General features: G+C 36.3%; 1 protein-coding gene across 15 annotated transcripts in view; it reads left to right on the forward strand.

The window, feature by feature from the left end:
* Window positions 1-12,035, forward strand: part of Marchf7 (membrane associated ring-CH-type finger 7) — a 39,832-nt gene extending 27,797 nt beyond the window's left edge. For 4 of the 15 annotated variants that reach the window (XM_087651659.1, XM_087651657.1, XM_087651656.1 and 1 more), the window contains 3 exons: window positions 3,838-3,947; window positions 6,542-6,655; window positions 10,743-12,035. In XM_087651659.1, coding sequence (XP_087507785.1) covers window positions 3,838-3,947; window positions 6,542-6,655; window positions 10,743-10,832 — 314 coding nt within the window. In that variant the 3' untranslated portion in view covers window positions 10,833-12,035. Of the gene's footprint in view, window positions 1-3,837; window positions 3,971-6,541; window positions 6,656-8,134; window positions 8,184-10,345; window positions 10,371-10,742 lie in introns of all 15 variants that reach the window. The other 11 variants (XM_087651663.1, XM_087651662.1, XM_087651661.1 and 8 more) reach the window with 6 other exon arrangements.
* The last annotated feature ends 2,248 nt before the right edge of the window (window positions 12,036-14,283 follow it).

Here is a 14,283-nt window from a genome sequence, read left to right on the forward strand (position 1 = left end):
GTAGCATAGGCTAGCTCGTGTAAGACTTATAAATAGGGATTAGAGCTTAAGTTTTTATCTAGATGTAATAGGAAGCCACTGAAGGAGGCAGAATTGAAATTTTTTGTTTGTTTGTTTGTTTGTTTGTTGATTTCCCAAGACAGAGTTACTCTGTGTAGCACTGGTTGTCCTGGAACTCTATAGACCAGGCTGACTTCAAACTCACAGAGATGAGACTGCCTCTGCTTCCCAGGTCCTGAGACTAAAGGTGTCCACCACCACCACCTGTCTAAAATGATCTTATTTTGATTTTCTGCTCTGGAGAATAGATTTCAGGGTAAGATCAGACCTGTAGCCTGGAAACCAAGCATAATCTATTCTCAAAATACTTGCTGGAGTTGGTGATTGATAATCAGAATGTGACATGCTGGTAGTTTTCATATAAATGGGATGGTATACGTAGGTCTTAGAGGTAGGTTCACTGAAATTTGCCAGGACATTAGATGTGATAGGAAGAGGGAGAAAAACTAGGGAACATCTGTTGTTACCTTTAGAAAATAGGCCTTGTACTGAAATAAGAAAACTGGAAATAAAATTAGATTGACACAGGGTGACTCAGTTAGTTTTGGATATGTACTATATTTGAACTTCATTTTAGGTAACTACACAAAAACATCAGATAGGCTGTTAGCTAGACAAGCCTCATCATCTCAGAAGGACTACTCAAAATTAGTGTCCAGTACCACAACATCACCATATGTAATGCTGGAAGCTTTGCGCTTACATAAAGATCACCTAGAGAAAGACAAGGTATCAAAGAATTAGGCTAAGACAAATCCCTGGGGCACCCAATATGATTTGATTTGAGGACCAGCCTCTAGTCAGTCTAGTGGTAAGAAGATGAGAAAACATTACTTTGAGTAAGCCAAAATAATTGTGTAAAAGTGGGTATGATTAACTCTGCATTGATAAAGATTGAAGAACCTTAAGATTGGTAACCCACATAATGAGCTAAGGGTGTGATTTAACAGGATAAAGTGCTTGCTATGGAAACTTAAGGGCCTGACTTCAGATCCCCAGCACCCATATAAAAAGCCTAATATGACCCAGTCACAGCACTGGAGTTCCAGCTAGTCCAGCTAAATTGGAGAGTTTCCAGTTCAGTAACAGACACAGCACAGTGTCAAAGACTAGGTAGTGATAGAGGAGGACACTCAGTGTTAGTCTCTGGCTTCCATGTGCACACACATGAACATGTAATACATACAGATTTTCTTAAGTGGAAAGACAAGATTGATAATGTATGTTAAAGGGAGATACTACCTTATAGGCTCTTTTCCCAACAAGCTGAGATACAAGGTAGCAAATTAGGATAGTATATGGGGTCAGGCAAAAACATTTATTTTGAGGTAGGGAAACATCTGAGCATGTTTTTGAGAGGCTTTGGGCTGGAGAGAGGGGGAAATCCATGAAAAGGATCACAAGAAGGCATCTGGAGCACAAAGGCGGATGGAGGAGAGCAGTTTCCAGTCCAGGAGGCTAGTGTAGATAACGTGTGTTGGTTGATGTGTTTATTGCTTTGGTAAAAATGTATGGTCTGCTACATAATATGTTTCCACTTTCTTAGAAGAGAGCTTTAATTGAGGAACAGGTGAGCAGCTCTTTAGATGCTGTGAAAATAACATTCTGGGGTGGATATTAAGATCTTTAGGCAGCATTAGTGTCTATAATTTTAGAGATGGGGGAAATGGCTTGGTGACAGAGGACCTGCCTCAGGTCCTGCGTTTTAATACTCCTCTCTGACAAAACTATTGAAATGAAACACATGCATTTTTTTTTCTTTTCTATTTTTCGGAGCTGGGGACCGAACCCAGGGCCTTGCGCTTGGTAGGCAAGCGCTCTACCACTGAGCTAAATCCCCAACCCCAAACACATGCATTTTTAAGAGAGTGGTTTATTCTTTGATTGGAATACGTCATACTTGGCTCCTTTGCTAATGAATAAAGATAAGTCCAAGATAATTTTGATAGTGGGAGTTAATCAGTTAGGGAGTAAGGATATCAATGTAATGTCATAGTATGGTGTTAAAATATGCTGGGGAATAGGAAACTTTCAGTTCCATTGTGTTCTTAGGGGAGCATTATGGTAACTAACTAGTCTATGACAATTTAAGGGAGATATAATGACTTCACATACAGCTCAGGTAAATGGATAGCATGGTTTCTCAGCTTGATACTTTGTCTTCCTATGAGGTGCAAAGGAAACTCCCAATTCCCAAACTCCGAAAGGTAGTCAGTCCATATATGCAGAGATGAGCTCAAGCTGGACTGTGAGAGTGCTGCTCATGGTCAGACAGAAAACTCCATGCTTCTGGAACTGGTGAAACCAGTTCCTCTTTGCCAAAAGATTTCCCTTAATTAACTCTGGTAGCTCTCCAATGACATATACCCGTGATTGCCTATCAAAGATTTTGCTGGTCTCCAGGTTCCTTTAGTGTCACAAGTACCTGTTCTGTGATCTCCTCCACCCTAGCATGCTGGTTTCTTACCTCCCCAGAGTTCCCTCCTTGATTCCCCTTCTACTCTCACTGCTTTCTGTTTCTCCCCTGCTGTTCTCCACTCTTATAGGTAGATCTATAAGATCTTCTTCCTCTGCTTTGGATCTCTCCAGATAACTCATTTCTCTCATTCACAATTAAAACCTCTCGGCTAATAATGGAGTGGACATGTTGGCAGTTTGACTACTCTGCTCCTTTAATGCCCTTTTCTTTAGGCTACTTTTTAAGAAAGGGTTTGAGTATGCTCTTATTCTTTTTCTCAGTCTCCAAAGTAGATTTGTGCAAGTTCATTTAATGATTGTGAGTAGAGTTGAATTTAAACCTCTCTTGGCTACTCATAAAACTTTAGGATAGTTTTCAATTGGTAGCCATATCTAATAATCCCCAAATAGTAGGGAAGTCTACATATAAGGACCTACTAATGTGGAACTACTGGCCTGTGGTAAGCAAGTGTTGAGTGTGACAGAACAGAAGTTTTTGGTTTTTTTGTTTTCCAAAAATTGTGATAAAAATACCATGGGTGTGGAAGAATTAACCACTTTGACCTTTTTACAGTGTGTAATTTTCAGTGGTTACTTTAAAACTTTTTCATCACCTAACATAGAAAGTTTGTAGTCGATAAACTGTTAATTCTCTGCTTCTTTCTTTTCAATACCTGATATTTTGATAATCTTGGTCTGATTTGATAACTTTGGCCTGTGTTGTCCTCTTTACATTTGCATATTGGTAGCTCCATAATTTTTATATCTAGTATATCTTAGGTTGAGCCTTGTTATAAAATGTATGCGGACTTAATTCTACTAATTGTTGAAATAAGCCATTTTTATCTGGACAAAGGTTGGGTTCCTTTTTTCCTCCTTTAGTCAGCAGGGCAGGCCCTTTGCTTAGATCACAAACAGGGCCTGTATCTGTATGCTCCGATACCAGAAATACTAGTCTGAGTGTGTATCTAGTGTTTGAGGTGCTAGGCCATTAACATAGCTTTCATAACATGTCAACATACCCCAGGAGGAAGTAGCAAGTACAGGTGACATTCCTTTGCCTCATTGTCAGCTTCCCATAATTACAGGATGGATGAATATTTTTAAAAAAGGATTTAAAAGAAGGTATCTAAATGATGGGTGGAGGCATGAATGTCATTTGTCATTGTACATATATTATTTTGCATATATTAATATTGCATATATTATTTGTTTATTCCAACATTGTAATCTCATCTTTCTTGCTTTTCTACCCCCAGTTTATTAAACCTCGAGCTTAGGACAGAAAGGCTTTACTATTTGCAATTTGATTTTTGTCAGGTTCTTCATTAGAGGCTGTAACCACCTGTGAACTCTGTAAAGAGAAGTTGCAACTTAACCTGGAGGATTTTGATATTCATGAACTACATAGAGCTCATGCAAATGAACAAGTTAGTATATTTTGCCTAATTTGGTAAGTGTCTGTTGTGTGCTTAAAGGACAGCTCTTGAAGAAAAGATTAAGTCATGGTCAGAAAACCTAAATTAAAAATATTCTTACTATAATTTGTAAGATGAGAAGTTTATAATTTCATTAGAAAATTCTCTTTAAATAAAAGATTAAGATAAACTGTCAGGCTTCATAAATAAACCTAAAAATTTGGAAATTGGGCTCAAAGTAGGCATTGCCAACCTTATCTCTCCAGTACTGGTTGAATGATCTGGTTGGAAGAAACAACCTTGGTTTTTTGGGGTTTTTTTCCTTGTTGAGGGAATTCTGAGAGAAGCATACATGTTCAAGGGAAGTATGAGGATGATTTCATCCCAACAAAAATAAATCCACTAAGCGATTCCTTGCTTGCTTCTCTCAGTCACCTGCCAATGCTGTTCCGTTGTTGGGTGGGTGGGTGGTTGATTGGTTGATTGGGTGAGCTTTCAAGACAAGGTTTCTCTCTGTAGCACTGGCTTTCTTAGAACTCACTCTGTAGACCAGGCTGGCCTTGAACTCAGAGATCCACCTGCCTCTGCCTCCCAAGCACTGGGGTTAAAGGTGTGCACCATTACTGCCTGTCTGTTGTATTTTATAGATTTGCCAGCTTGGGATAATTCATGTTGATGAAATCATACAATATAAGGTATTTTTGTGAACAGCTTTTTGAAGACCTGAGTTCTATTCTTAGCATTGGTGTTAGGGCTGCCTCACAACTCTAGAGTCTGAGGACACTTATACTCATGTGCCTTTACAGACTTAGATACATACACATAAAATAAGTCTTCTAAAAACATAATGTGATTCAAATCCTTGTACTCACTGCATACAAATATAAATTCTGTACATAATTTAGTAGACACTAACACCTGAAAGAGTTGCTTAGGGCAGGTTTAAGAATCACTGCTCAGGGGGTTGGGGATTTAGCTAGAGCGCTTGCCTAGGAAGCACAAGGCCCTGGGTTCGGTCCCCAGCTCCAAAAAAAAAAAGAACCAAAAAAAAAAAAAAAAAAGAATCACTGCTCAGAAGAATGAAACTTTAGTTGATATAAGTATTACATATTGACATTTGTAATGTTTAATTCCTTAATGAGCTAGCTGTGCAAAAAGAAACTCAGTACAGCAATGTCTTAATTATTAAACTGAACATTGATATTTTAAAGAATAGGGAAAGTAAGAAAGGTAGAATGATTCAGAGAGAAATGTATTGTCTTAGACCAGAAGTCAGAAAGCTATTTTCTGTGGCCACCACCTGTCACATTTTTTATTTATTTTTATTTAATCATTTTAATGATCTGTAATCTTATATAATGGAGAAATATTAGACAACTAGATATAGTCATTATAAAGCAATGATAGTTTTAGCTTTATCTTATTTCTATATGAATCATGGATTCGAGTTATTAATCCTTAGTGGCTAATATAATTTTATTCATATTTTAATTTTATCTTTTGTGAGATGATAACCACGAAAAGTTTTTGTTGTTGAATTGTTTTGTTGAGACAGGGTCTCGTAGCATAACTCTGGCTGACTTAGAACTTCCTATGTAAGCCAGACTAACCTTAAACTCAGATCCACCTGTCTCTGCCCCTACCCCTACCCCCCCTCCCCAAGTGCCTGGATTAAAGGTCTGTGCCACTATGCTTAGTATAAACATGTAAATTTAAAAAAATAATAACTAAAATCTTTCCCATGTACATGATTTTCTTTTCAGTTAGAGTAATGTCAAAATGATTTAAACACTTAAAGATTTAATGATTATTAATTATTAATATATACTATTAATGGTAGAATTTGATGAGCAGTTTCTAGAATTAATCTTAGTATGCAGTTCTTAATTTCAGGTGTGTTTATTATCCAAAGCAGGTACAATTGTACAATTGACCTTTTCACTGTAAAAATTAAAGGAACAGATTGAATTTTTAAAATCTATCCTAATTTGTGTTCAGAGCTGTGTTTATATTGGTAAAGTGCTAGTATTCCTAAGACCTAAGTTTATTCCCATGACCACCAAAAAAAAATCAAGAAGAAAAAGAGATGAGGAGGAGGAGGATACCCAACAGGTTTGAAACTATTTAGAATTCCTAAGTCTTCTATTCCCAATATGACCAAAAAAAAAAAAAAAAGATGTTATTATCAGTGTGTATTTGCATGTGTTGTTGCCTTTAAACTAATTGGATTACAAAAAAAAAGTATATCTAAATTATAGTGCACATTACAGAATTAGGTTAAAAGGAAACTAATTTTTTTTTAAAGTAAACTGAAACAATTATTAGTCATTTGTAAAAGAAAACCTGTTAGGAGCTTTATATAGAAAACTAAAATATGTTATACCAAATGATTTAAAAAGCAAATTTTTATATGAAGGATTGAAGGGAAATAGACTGAGGAAAAGACACAACCTGGGTAAGGCAGCCTGATACTTTAGTAGAGGACTGTATACCTTTCTAGGAGCTGTGTCTGAATACATTTTTTCTTTTTTGTTTATCAGTAAACATTGACAATCAGTCACAGTCCTAACTTCATTCTGTTTCTTCTCTTTTCTTCCCCATTTAAGGCTGAGTATGAGTTTATCAGCTCTGGTCTCTACCTAGTTGTCTTACTGCACTTGTGTGAACAAAGCTTTTCTGATATGATGGGAAATACAATCGAACCAAGCACGCGCGTCCGAGTAAGTAGTCTTGGCATTGGGGCAAGATGGGAGGGGATACAGTTATTCTATGTGTTCCCATCATACTCCTTCCCCCAGTCCTTTAGGAGAGGCCTTACTTTGAAATATTTCTTAACAGTGTAGTCTTTATTTAAGGCAAACTGCTGTCTTCTATGATAAATACCCTAATTTTGTCATAGGCTATTCAGAGAAAGAAGCTCTTGAAAGTGAAATATTTTAAGGAGAAGAAATAGGGTCAGAATTAGAAATACCAAGAAACAAAAATTTGTTATTTTTAATTTATTGAAAAAAGGCCAAAAGAATGTGGGTGATTAAATGTTTGTTGTTCTAAATTAATAATATTACCAACTAAGGAAGGAACTAGTTGCTGTAAATGGTGTTTAATATTATTAATTGTACCTTTAGGCTAACTTTTTGTTATGTATTTGTAATCAATGCTCAGTGAATCAAACCTGTTGTTCAGACCATTTTATATATCTCTCTCTTATCGCAACATTCTGAATACTTCCTGAATTGAAATGTGTTCATAGTATGGTAAAATGTGTGCAATTAACCATTTTATTATTCTTAAGTATATAAAGCTAAAAGAGTTCATGTTAAGGTGAAATGTTTTCATCTTAATATGATAAAAGGTATAATGCAAAATACATGTTGCTATTCTAAATAATGTTAATAGAAACTAGAAGTATTTGTTACACCTGCACTAATTTTAGGATTTAACAGGATTTGAAATAAATTCAGACAGCACATTTTCAGTTTTTTATTACCATACGTGAAAGTAAATACAAAATTCAAAATACAAGTTAACTTCTCTCGTGTTCTTCATTATTACAGGGATATTTAAGTGACCCAACTGATAATTACTGACATTAAGATTAAAAAACAAACTTATGTGCTGTGAATATAAGTGTTTTTCTGCTAATTTTTCAGTAGTTCAGAAGTCAGGCTGCTATCTGGAATTAATACCATGAAATGATGTCTAAAAAAGTGTGTTAACTCCTGCAAAGGAAGAAACCATATAAAGCATATAAGTTTCCTTTAACTAATTCTTAAACTATAGTAAAAATCACTCTTAGTTTTCTATTGTACAAGCGTTGAGTTAGATGGCTCTACAGCTGTCAAGTTTAGGCAGGCAGACATCAGTTCATTTGGGCCCAGAAAACAAAGTTTTGTTTCTCCTCCATTCCCCTTGATTTCATAATTTTTTTTTGAAAGTGTTAGGAAGACAGTATTACTGGATACAACAATTATTTGATTATGTTTGCTTCCAATTTCATGGTACTGGTTTCCCCATGGTTAATAACGATTACATAAAACGTAATATAATACACCCTCAATGTTTTAATTTTTATTGTTGGGGAAGACCTTTGTTTAAAGGATTAAAATGGTGTTTGACTTCATAAGTAGAAATAAATCTCCTATTCTTTAGATCCATTTGCAACATTTAAACTACTGTATTTCTTTCTGCATTGTTTCTAGTTTATTAACCTTGCAAGAACTCTTCAGGCACATATGGAAGATCTCGAAAGTAGGTGGAATTTTCCCTCCCCAGACTTGTTGAATGTACATTTGCAAATTAAACCCACAGAACAAAAACCTTTAAGTACCAAATTGAGCTTTGGCTTTGGGCATAATACTACTTAGGGTTGTTGATTCAGATGATAAGGGTTGGACAATAGACTTGAGGTTTTTAAATGTTTTGGTTTTGTTTTTTTTTTTTTTAATTATTTTTAAGGTGTGGAAGGAGGTAATCTTAACCACTAATATTTTAAATAAACTACTGATTTTTATTACTTGTGATTAAAAGGAAAACAAACTTAATTACTAAATTATATCTGTTAAGGGCTTTGTATTTTAAATATAGGAAAAAATTATAGTTTTTATTCAGTTTTAGATCATGAAAGATTTTCTTTAGTCTTGCATTTGGTACCAGGAAAATAAGGAAGAGAGGCCGGAGACCCTAAGAAAGGGGTTTTGCTTGTTCTTCTTTGACTTATAGATAGTTCTTTGTGAACCTGTAACACATGGGCAGCAAGAAATCTAGGAGTACATTGTCACAGGCATTTCTGCACCCTGTTGTCTTATAGTGTATCTGTGTGCTTCATACCAAGCATGGACAAAATTGGCTTTAGAGCAATTTCTGGGCAAGATTAAGCCCATCTGGTCTGTACCTATTTATTCTTCACCAGAGCAACAAGTTTGCATTCCAGTATAGTCTTGAGTGTTTTAAATGGGTATTTTCATGTGGATTGTGCACTTAACCATCTGCAGAATATGTTATCCAGAAGATGTGTAAGCTCATTACCTTTAGAAGAATCAGCCTGGCATTCTTCGAAGATAATATGAGAAGGGTCCAGTCCTCATTAAAATCCTCTACTTCCTTAGATATTTTAAGACATGGCCTTTTAGAAATATTGTTACACCTTACTAATTTTAGATTTTAACAGGATTTGAAATAAATTCAGACAGCACATTTTCAAGTTTCTTTTTTATTATCATATGGCACAGTAAAGCCAGTTAGAATTACTATTCAGTTTTTCATTTTTGCTTTTTTAACTTTATAACCTTCATAAAAATACTTCATAAGAGCTGGGCATGGTTGCACACACCTTTAATCCCAAAACTGGAGAGGCCAGGCCAGCCTGATCTACAAAGTGAGTTCCAGGACAGCCAGGGCTATACAGAAAAACTCTGACTAGAAAAACTAAATCAAACAAACAAACCGAAAACACCACATTGGCTAATAAAAAAGTTTAATTTTTGTATCTGAAAGTTATAATTTGTTTTGGTAGATGTGGTCATTTGTTTCATCATATATTTCCTAAGATCTCTCACTTAAAAATAATCCTCATTTAAAATGCAAGCTCCTAAATATAGCATGGTCTTTTTCCATATGTGTGAGAGAAGAGAAATACAGAGGTAAAATTATACAATTCAGCTAACAATGGACGGTAGCAGTGCCTCAAATGAATTTCATATTATTAGAGTATTGCTATATTCTGAAAACTAGCTGAATTCTATTCTGTGGAATCACCTAAAAATGGCATTCGCTTCAATATGACCCTGTGATGTAGAATTTAGCAACAGGGTTTATGTCAGTTATAATGTTAACATTTTTTTCTGCTCTCTGAGTTGATCCCGTATCCTAGAGTAAAGAGACCAGTTGGAATTACTGTCTATCACCGTGTTTGCTGTTTTTGCTTTTCTTACTTTATAACCTTTATAAGGCTTACTTCAGCTTATCTGCCCTTGATAATAGTGAAAATATTAGGTGTTTATTTGAAAGAACTTAGATTTTTCCCTAACATATAGAGCAGATCATATAACGAATAGCTTATTTACCTTGGCTATCCCAAGCATTCCAGGATGCATTATGTTAAAGCTTGTGTCACTAATGGCCATTGAAGAAATTGAGGTCAGAAATGTTATGAAAATGGTGTTTCTGAGAGTTGGAGACATGGGGATGGTCGCAGCAGCAGGATTTTTGTCGTTGGTGGTTTCGTTTAGTTTTTTTCTTTCTGAATCCGATTATTTTAAGCTAGGCTGTGTCTATATAAAGCTTTTCTTACTCAATAGAGCTTTTCCATGGCATTGTATAGACATAGCTTTGATGTCAATTGCAAGAACATCCGTAACCTCTTATTCTATGTACATTTTTTTTCATTCTCATCGGATGCATCAAACATGCAGCGGTAATAAGCCAGATTCTACTCAGGTGTGTGAGAGCACTTGCCTTAAATTCACTTTTCCTCTGGTGTATGTTGATATACATATCATTAGCTATTATGAACACAAGCTGGTCTCAGAAAACATTTTTTAAAAGATGCTCTTAAACCACATTTTTAAGCATTTTCATTATATGGAAACTATGTAACATCCAAAATGATGTGGGGGTGGGGACATTGTGAATGGGCATCACCCACAATCAGACCACCCTAACACTATCATGATACCTTACCATTTTGACCAACAGTATACTAAATGGGATTTTTGTTTTACCGGTCATTGCTGTTCTGGCTTCATGTTTATACAGTCATTGTCGTCCCTGAAAAGATCATTCTTGATCATCCTGTTCTTCTCTCAACAGCTTCAGAGGATGAGTTCTGAAGATGATGGAGACCACAACAGAAGGCTTGATATTGCTTCACTTCATTTAAGACAAATGGATTATCTGTGAACATGTTTGTTGAAACTGGCAATTAAGTATGAATAATTTCATGGGGTAATGCCTCGTAGATTAATTGACTATACATAAAATGAATATATATATATACATGTATAAGTGTAAATATATATTCATTCTCACGTACTGCTGAACTGAAATTCTTGAGCTGGACCTTTTAACACTGGCCAGCAGATCTCATGTTTATAATATGTAATCAAAAACATTTTTCTTGCGGTGAGTGGGAAAGCATTACCCTTGTTTTAAATATCTAAGCAATGCTCATCAACTTTTTTCTGTGTTACGATTACTGTAGTCATATTTATGGAAAAAAATGTTTGTGTATTAGTCTCTTGCTAGTGAAAAAAAGTCAGATAAAATGTACTTTTGAAATAAATGCCAGTGGCACCTAATTAGTTTTCCTCTTTAAATGCCTTAAGTTACAGCCACATTTTGATAATCATTTACTTCCAGTGTTTAAAATTTTTTTAAAAGAATGGGAAGTTCAAAGAGCATTATTATGTTAGGTTTCCAAATTTAATTTGAATTCTAAATCCACTTAGCAATAAAACCCTAATTTTTAAGAAAAAAAGTGTGTAAAGGATGCAGTAATGATGGAGAACTTTTGTATTGATTTGCAAAGACACAGATTATATTTAGCAGGCCGCGTGTAGATGTTCCTTTCAGGAATAGTACAGCTGTAAATTATATCAGGATTGTCAGTCAAATGATACTTGGTTAAAAATTACTGAAAATCTCAAGTTAACAAATATTTTTTTAAAAGCCCACATTCAAAGTTTAAAACACTGGTTTTCAATGTGTTTTTAGTGTTGTCACTTCTTTATAGAGAAATATAATATAAATAACCTATTTGGATCCTGGTCATTTTTAGCTGTTCCTTGATAATTCTGAGCATTTATTTGATGATTGTTAATATTTTTCACTACCTTTGCAAAACAGATAAATTACTTATTCAACATTAATGAGTTTGCACTATGGTCATGAGCTGTGTAAACTTGCATAATGATTTCCACTGTCAACACCCTTAGGATACACATTTACACTTGCGGGTGGTTTCAGATTAGTCTCATGCTGTAGCAACAGCAACTTTCAAAAACTAAATAGAAACCATGTACATTGTCAATGTGAATGAACAATTTAGTTTGTTGGTGTTAATGTAAAACCTTGGCTTGAAATAAAGTGATACTGATTGATGTATTTTAGTTTGAACTTTTTCCTTTTAAACTGGTCATCAATGAGAAATCCTAAACCTCTTAGGAAAGAATTTAATTAAAGTTTCAACTTTTATGTCATACAATGGTTTTGAAGGGTTTTTTTTTCCAAGTTTATTGTATGTCTGAGTGTTTTGCCTGCATGTAGGACTCTGAGCCCTGCTGTAAGTAGAGATGGTTGGGTGCTGACATTTTGTAATGGAACCCAGCTCCTCTGCAAGAGCAGCAGATACTCTTAACCTGAGCAATGTCTTCCGCTGCTGAACATGCCTCTAACTTTTGTTATCTGTGCGTTGTCTTAAGCAAAAGCACAGAGTTTAAATACTTTAATCTCTTCAGCACTGAACTCAAAGCAAGCATACTCTCTACTGAGTTCAGTCTCTGGCCCCCATGTAAAAGCCAGGTATTGGTCTTATGTGCCTATACAATCCCCAGTGCTGTGAAGAAGTGAATTGGGAAGAATACTGGGGTTGTGGTTTACTGAGACTGTCGACCATGTCTGTGCTGCTCTGACCTCTGCACATGTACCCATACACAAATGTTTATACACCAACATACCAAAGGAAGAATAAATGGGAATAAAAAGTCATTTGTGGTTGTAAGTTAAACAAGAGACCAGACAATGAAAACATAGCTTAACTGTAATTCTGTATACATGTATCTACCCAAAATAAGAAACACGATGTCAGGGGCTTGTGATGTGCTCAATCACAGTGTTCTTGCGAGGCATGCACCAGGGCCTGGCTTCCATACTTCTTCTCCCCATCTTGCTGCTATTGATGGTTGGGGACAGGGTGGAGAAAATAGTTTCCTCATTCCAAACACACTAAACAAGGCTATCTGGTTACGGTTAGTAAGGAGTAAATAATGGCTGTGGTGGTTCATCTGTCTCTGTGCCAGCTGCATAGTGGCCTGTGGTAGGTGTTCAGTGTCTAGAGAAGAGGGCCAGGGAGATTGCTCAGTCAATACCGCATGACCCTCAGAGCCCTTTGCTTTGTGGTCTCTGCTGTACATGGTGTGTGTCCTTATCAGTGCTGTGGGGTCGGAGATTGTACCCTATCTAGAGTTCATTTGGCCACAGATCCACCTGGCTCAAAAAACAAACCCAGCAGCAATCTGAGGAATAACATCAAGGTTGTCCCTCTTGCCTTGAACACATGTTACATCAGCATACATGAACATACAGAAAATTTAAGGTGTAGCATTTAGTACCAGGTGCCTCTAGACCAGTTGAAAACTGAAGTCACATTGACTAACTTTAAAGTGAAATTTTAGAATACCATTCAGCAGCAGTTGTCCGAGTTAAGTTGAAAGGTCAAGTCTGTAGGTGCACTGTCTGGTGATACTTTATTGCAGGATATGCTGCTCCGTATGGCAGTGACTGACTCGAGAGCTTAAAATGCAGCTAATTGAGTGGATGAATTTAAACTGCATTTAATCTTAAATAGCCACATGACTGGGTTTTTGGGAGGTAATAGGATTGATAGCAGGTATTAAAAGAATGGTGGGGAAGGTAGGGAGGGATGACCAGCTAATACTCCCTGTTAGCACCCGGAGTACCAATCAGGTAGACCTCTCACAGAGTGCTTACAGCCAGGGTAAACTAGTGTAACATTTAGTGTCACATATCTCTCGGCAGGTTGTCACCAGTTTGTGGTTAGGAGTGTCATTAGAAGCCATAACCCATCATGCCTGTAGTCTCATCAGGCAGGGTGCAAATTTGTACCAAAAAAAAGAACATTATTTCTAGAGTTGTACTTGGTCCTCCTCAGTTTTGGCATGCGTGGTTTTGTGCCATCAAAAATGGAATTTCCTTGTAGTGAAAATGCATCTACTTGTTATAGGAAGATATAAGGGTGATCTAGGAAACCTTTGCTCAAGGGACTCACAGGTTAACCTGGCTGGCCATCTCCATGACTTCTTAGCTAGAGCTGTAGTCTTTCCTTTGAAAGAATCTATAACAATTGATTATAAATAAATACTACTCATCCCAAATGGTCTACACAAGGGAGGAAACTAGGAACAAGTGTGGAATATAGAGTCTCAAAATCTGTAAAATGTCTCCCTCTTACAGGGGAACACCAAAGGAATTGATTATCACTATAGCCAGTGAGACAGCTCCTTAGGAGCACGGGCTCTGTCCTGCTGGGTGGTGGCGGCCTCAGTAAGGAGTAGATCGCTAAAGGGTAAATGTAGCAAACGGAAGGAGCAGTAAAGGAGACCAGGCTGAGAGC

This window comes from Rattus norvegicus, chromosome 3 (genome assembly GCF_021556685.1).
Source record: "Rattus norvegicus strain SHRSP/BbbUtx chromosome 3, alternate assembly SHRSP_T2T, whole genome shotgun sequence".
Taxonomy (NCBI): Eukaryota; Metazoa; Chordata; class Mammalia; order Rodentia; family Muridae; genus Rattus; species Rattus norvegicus.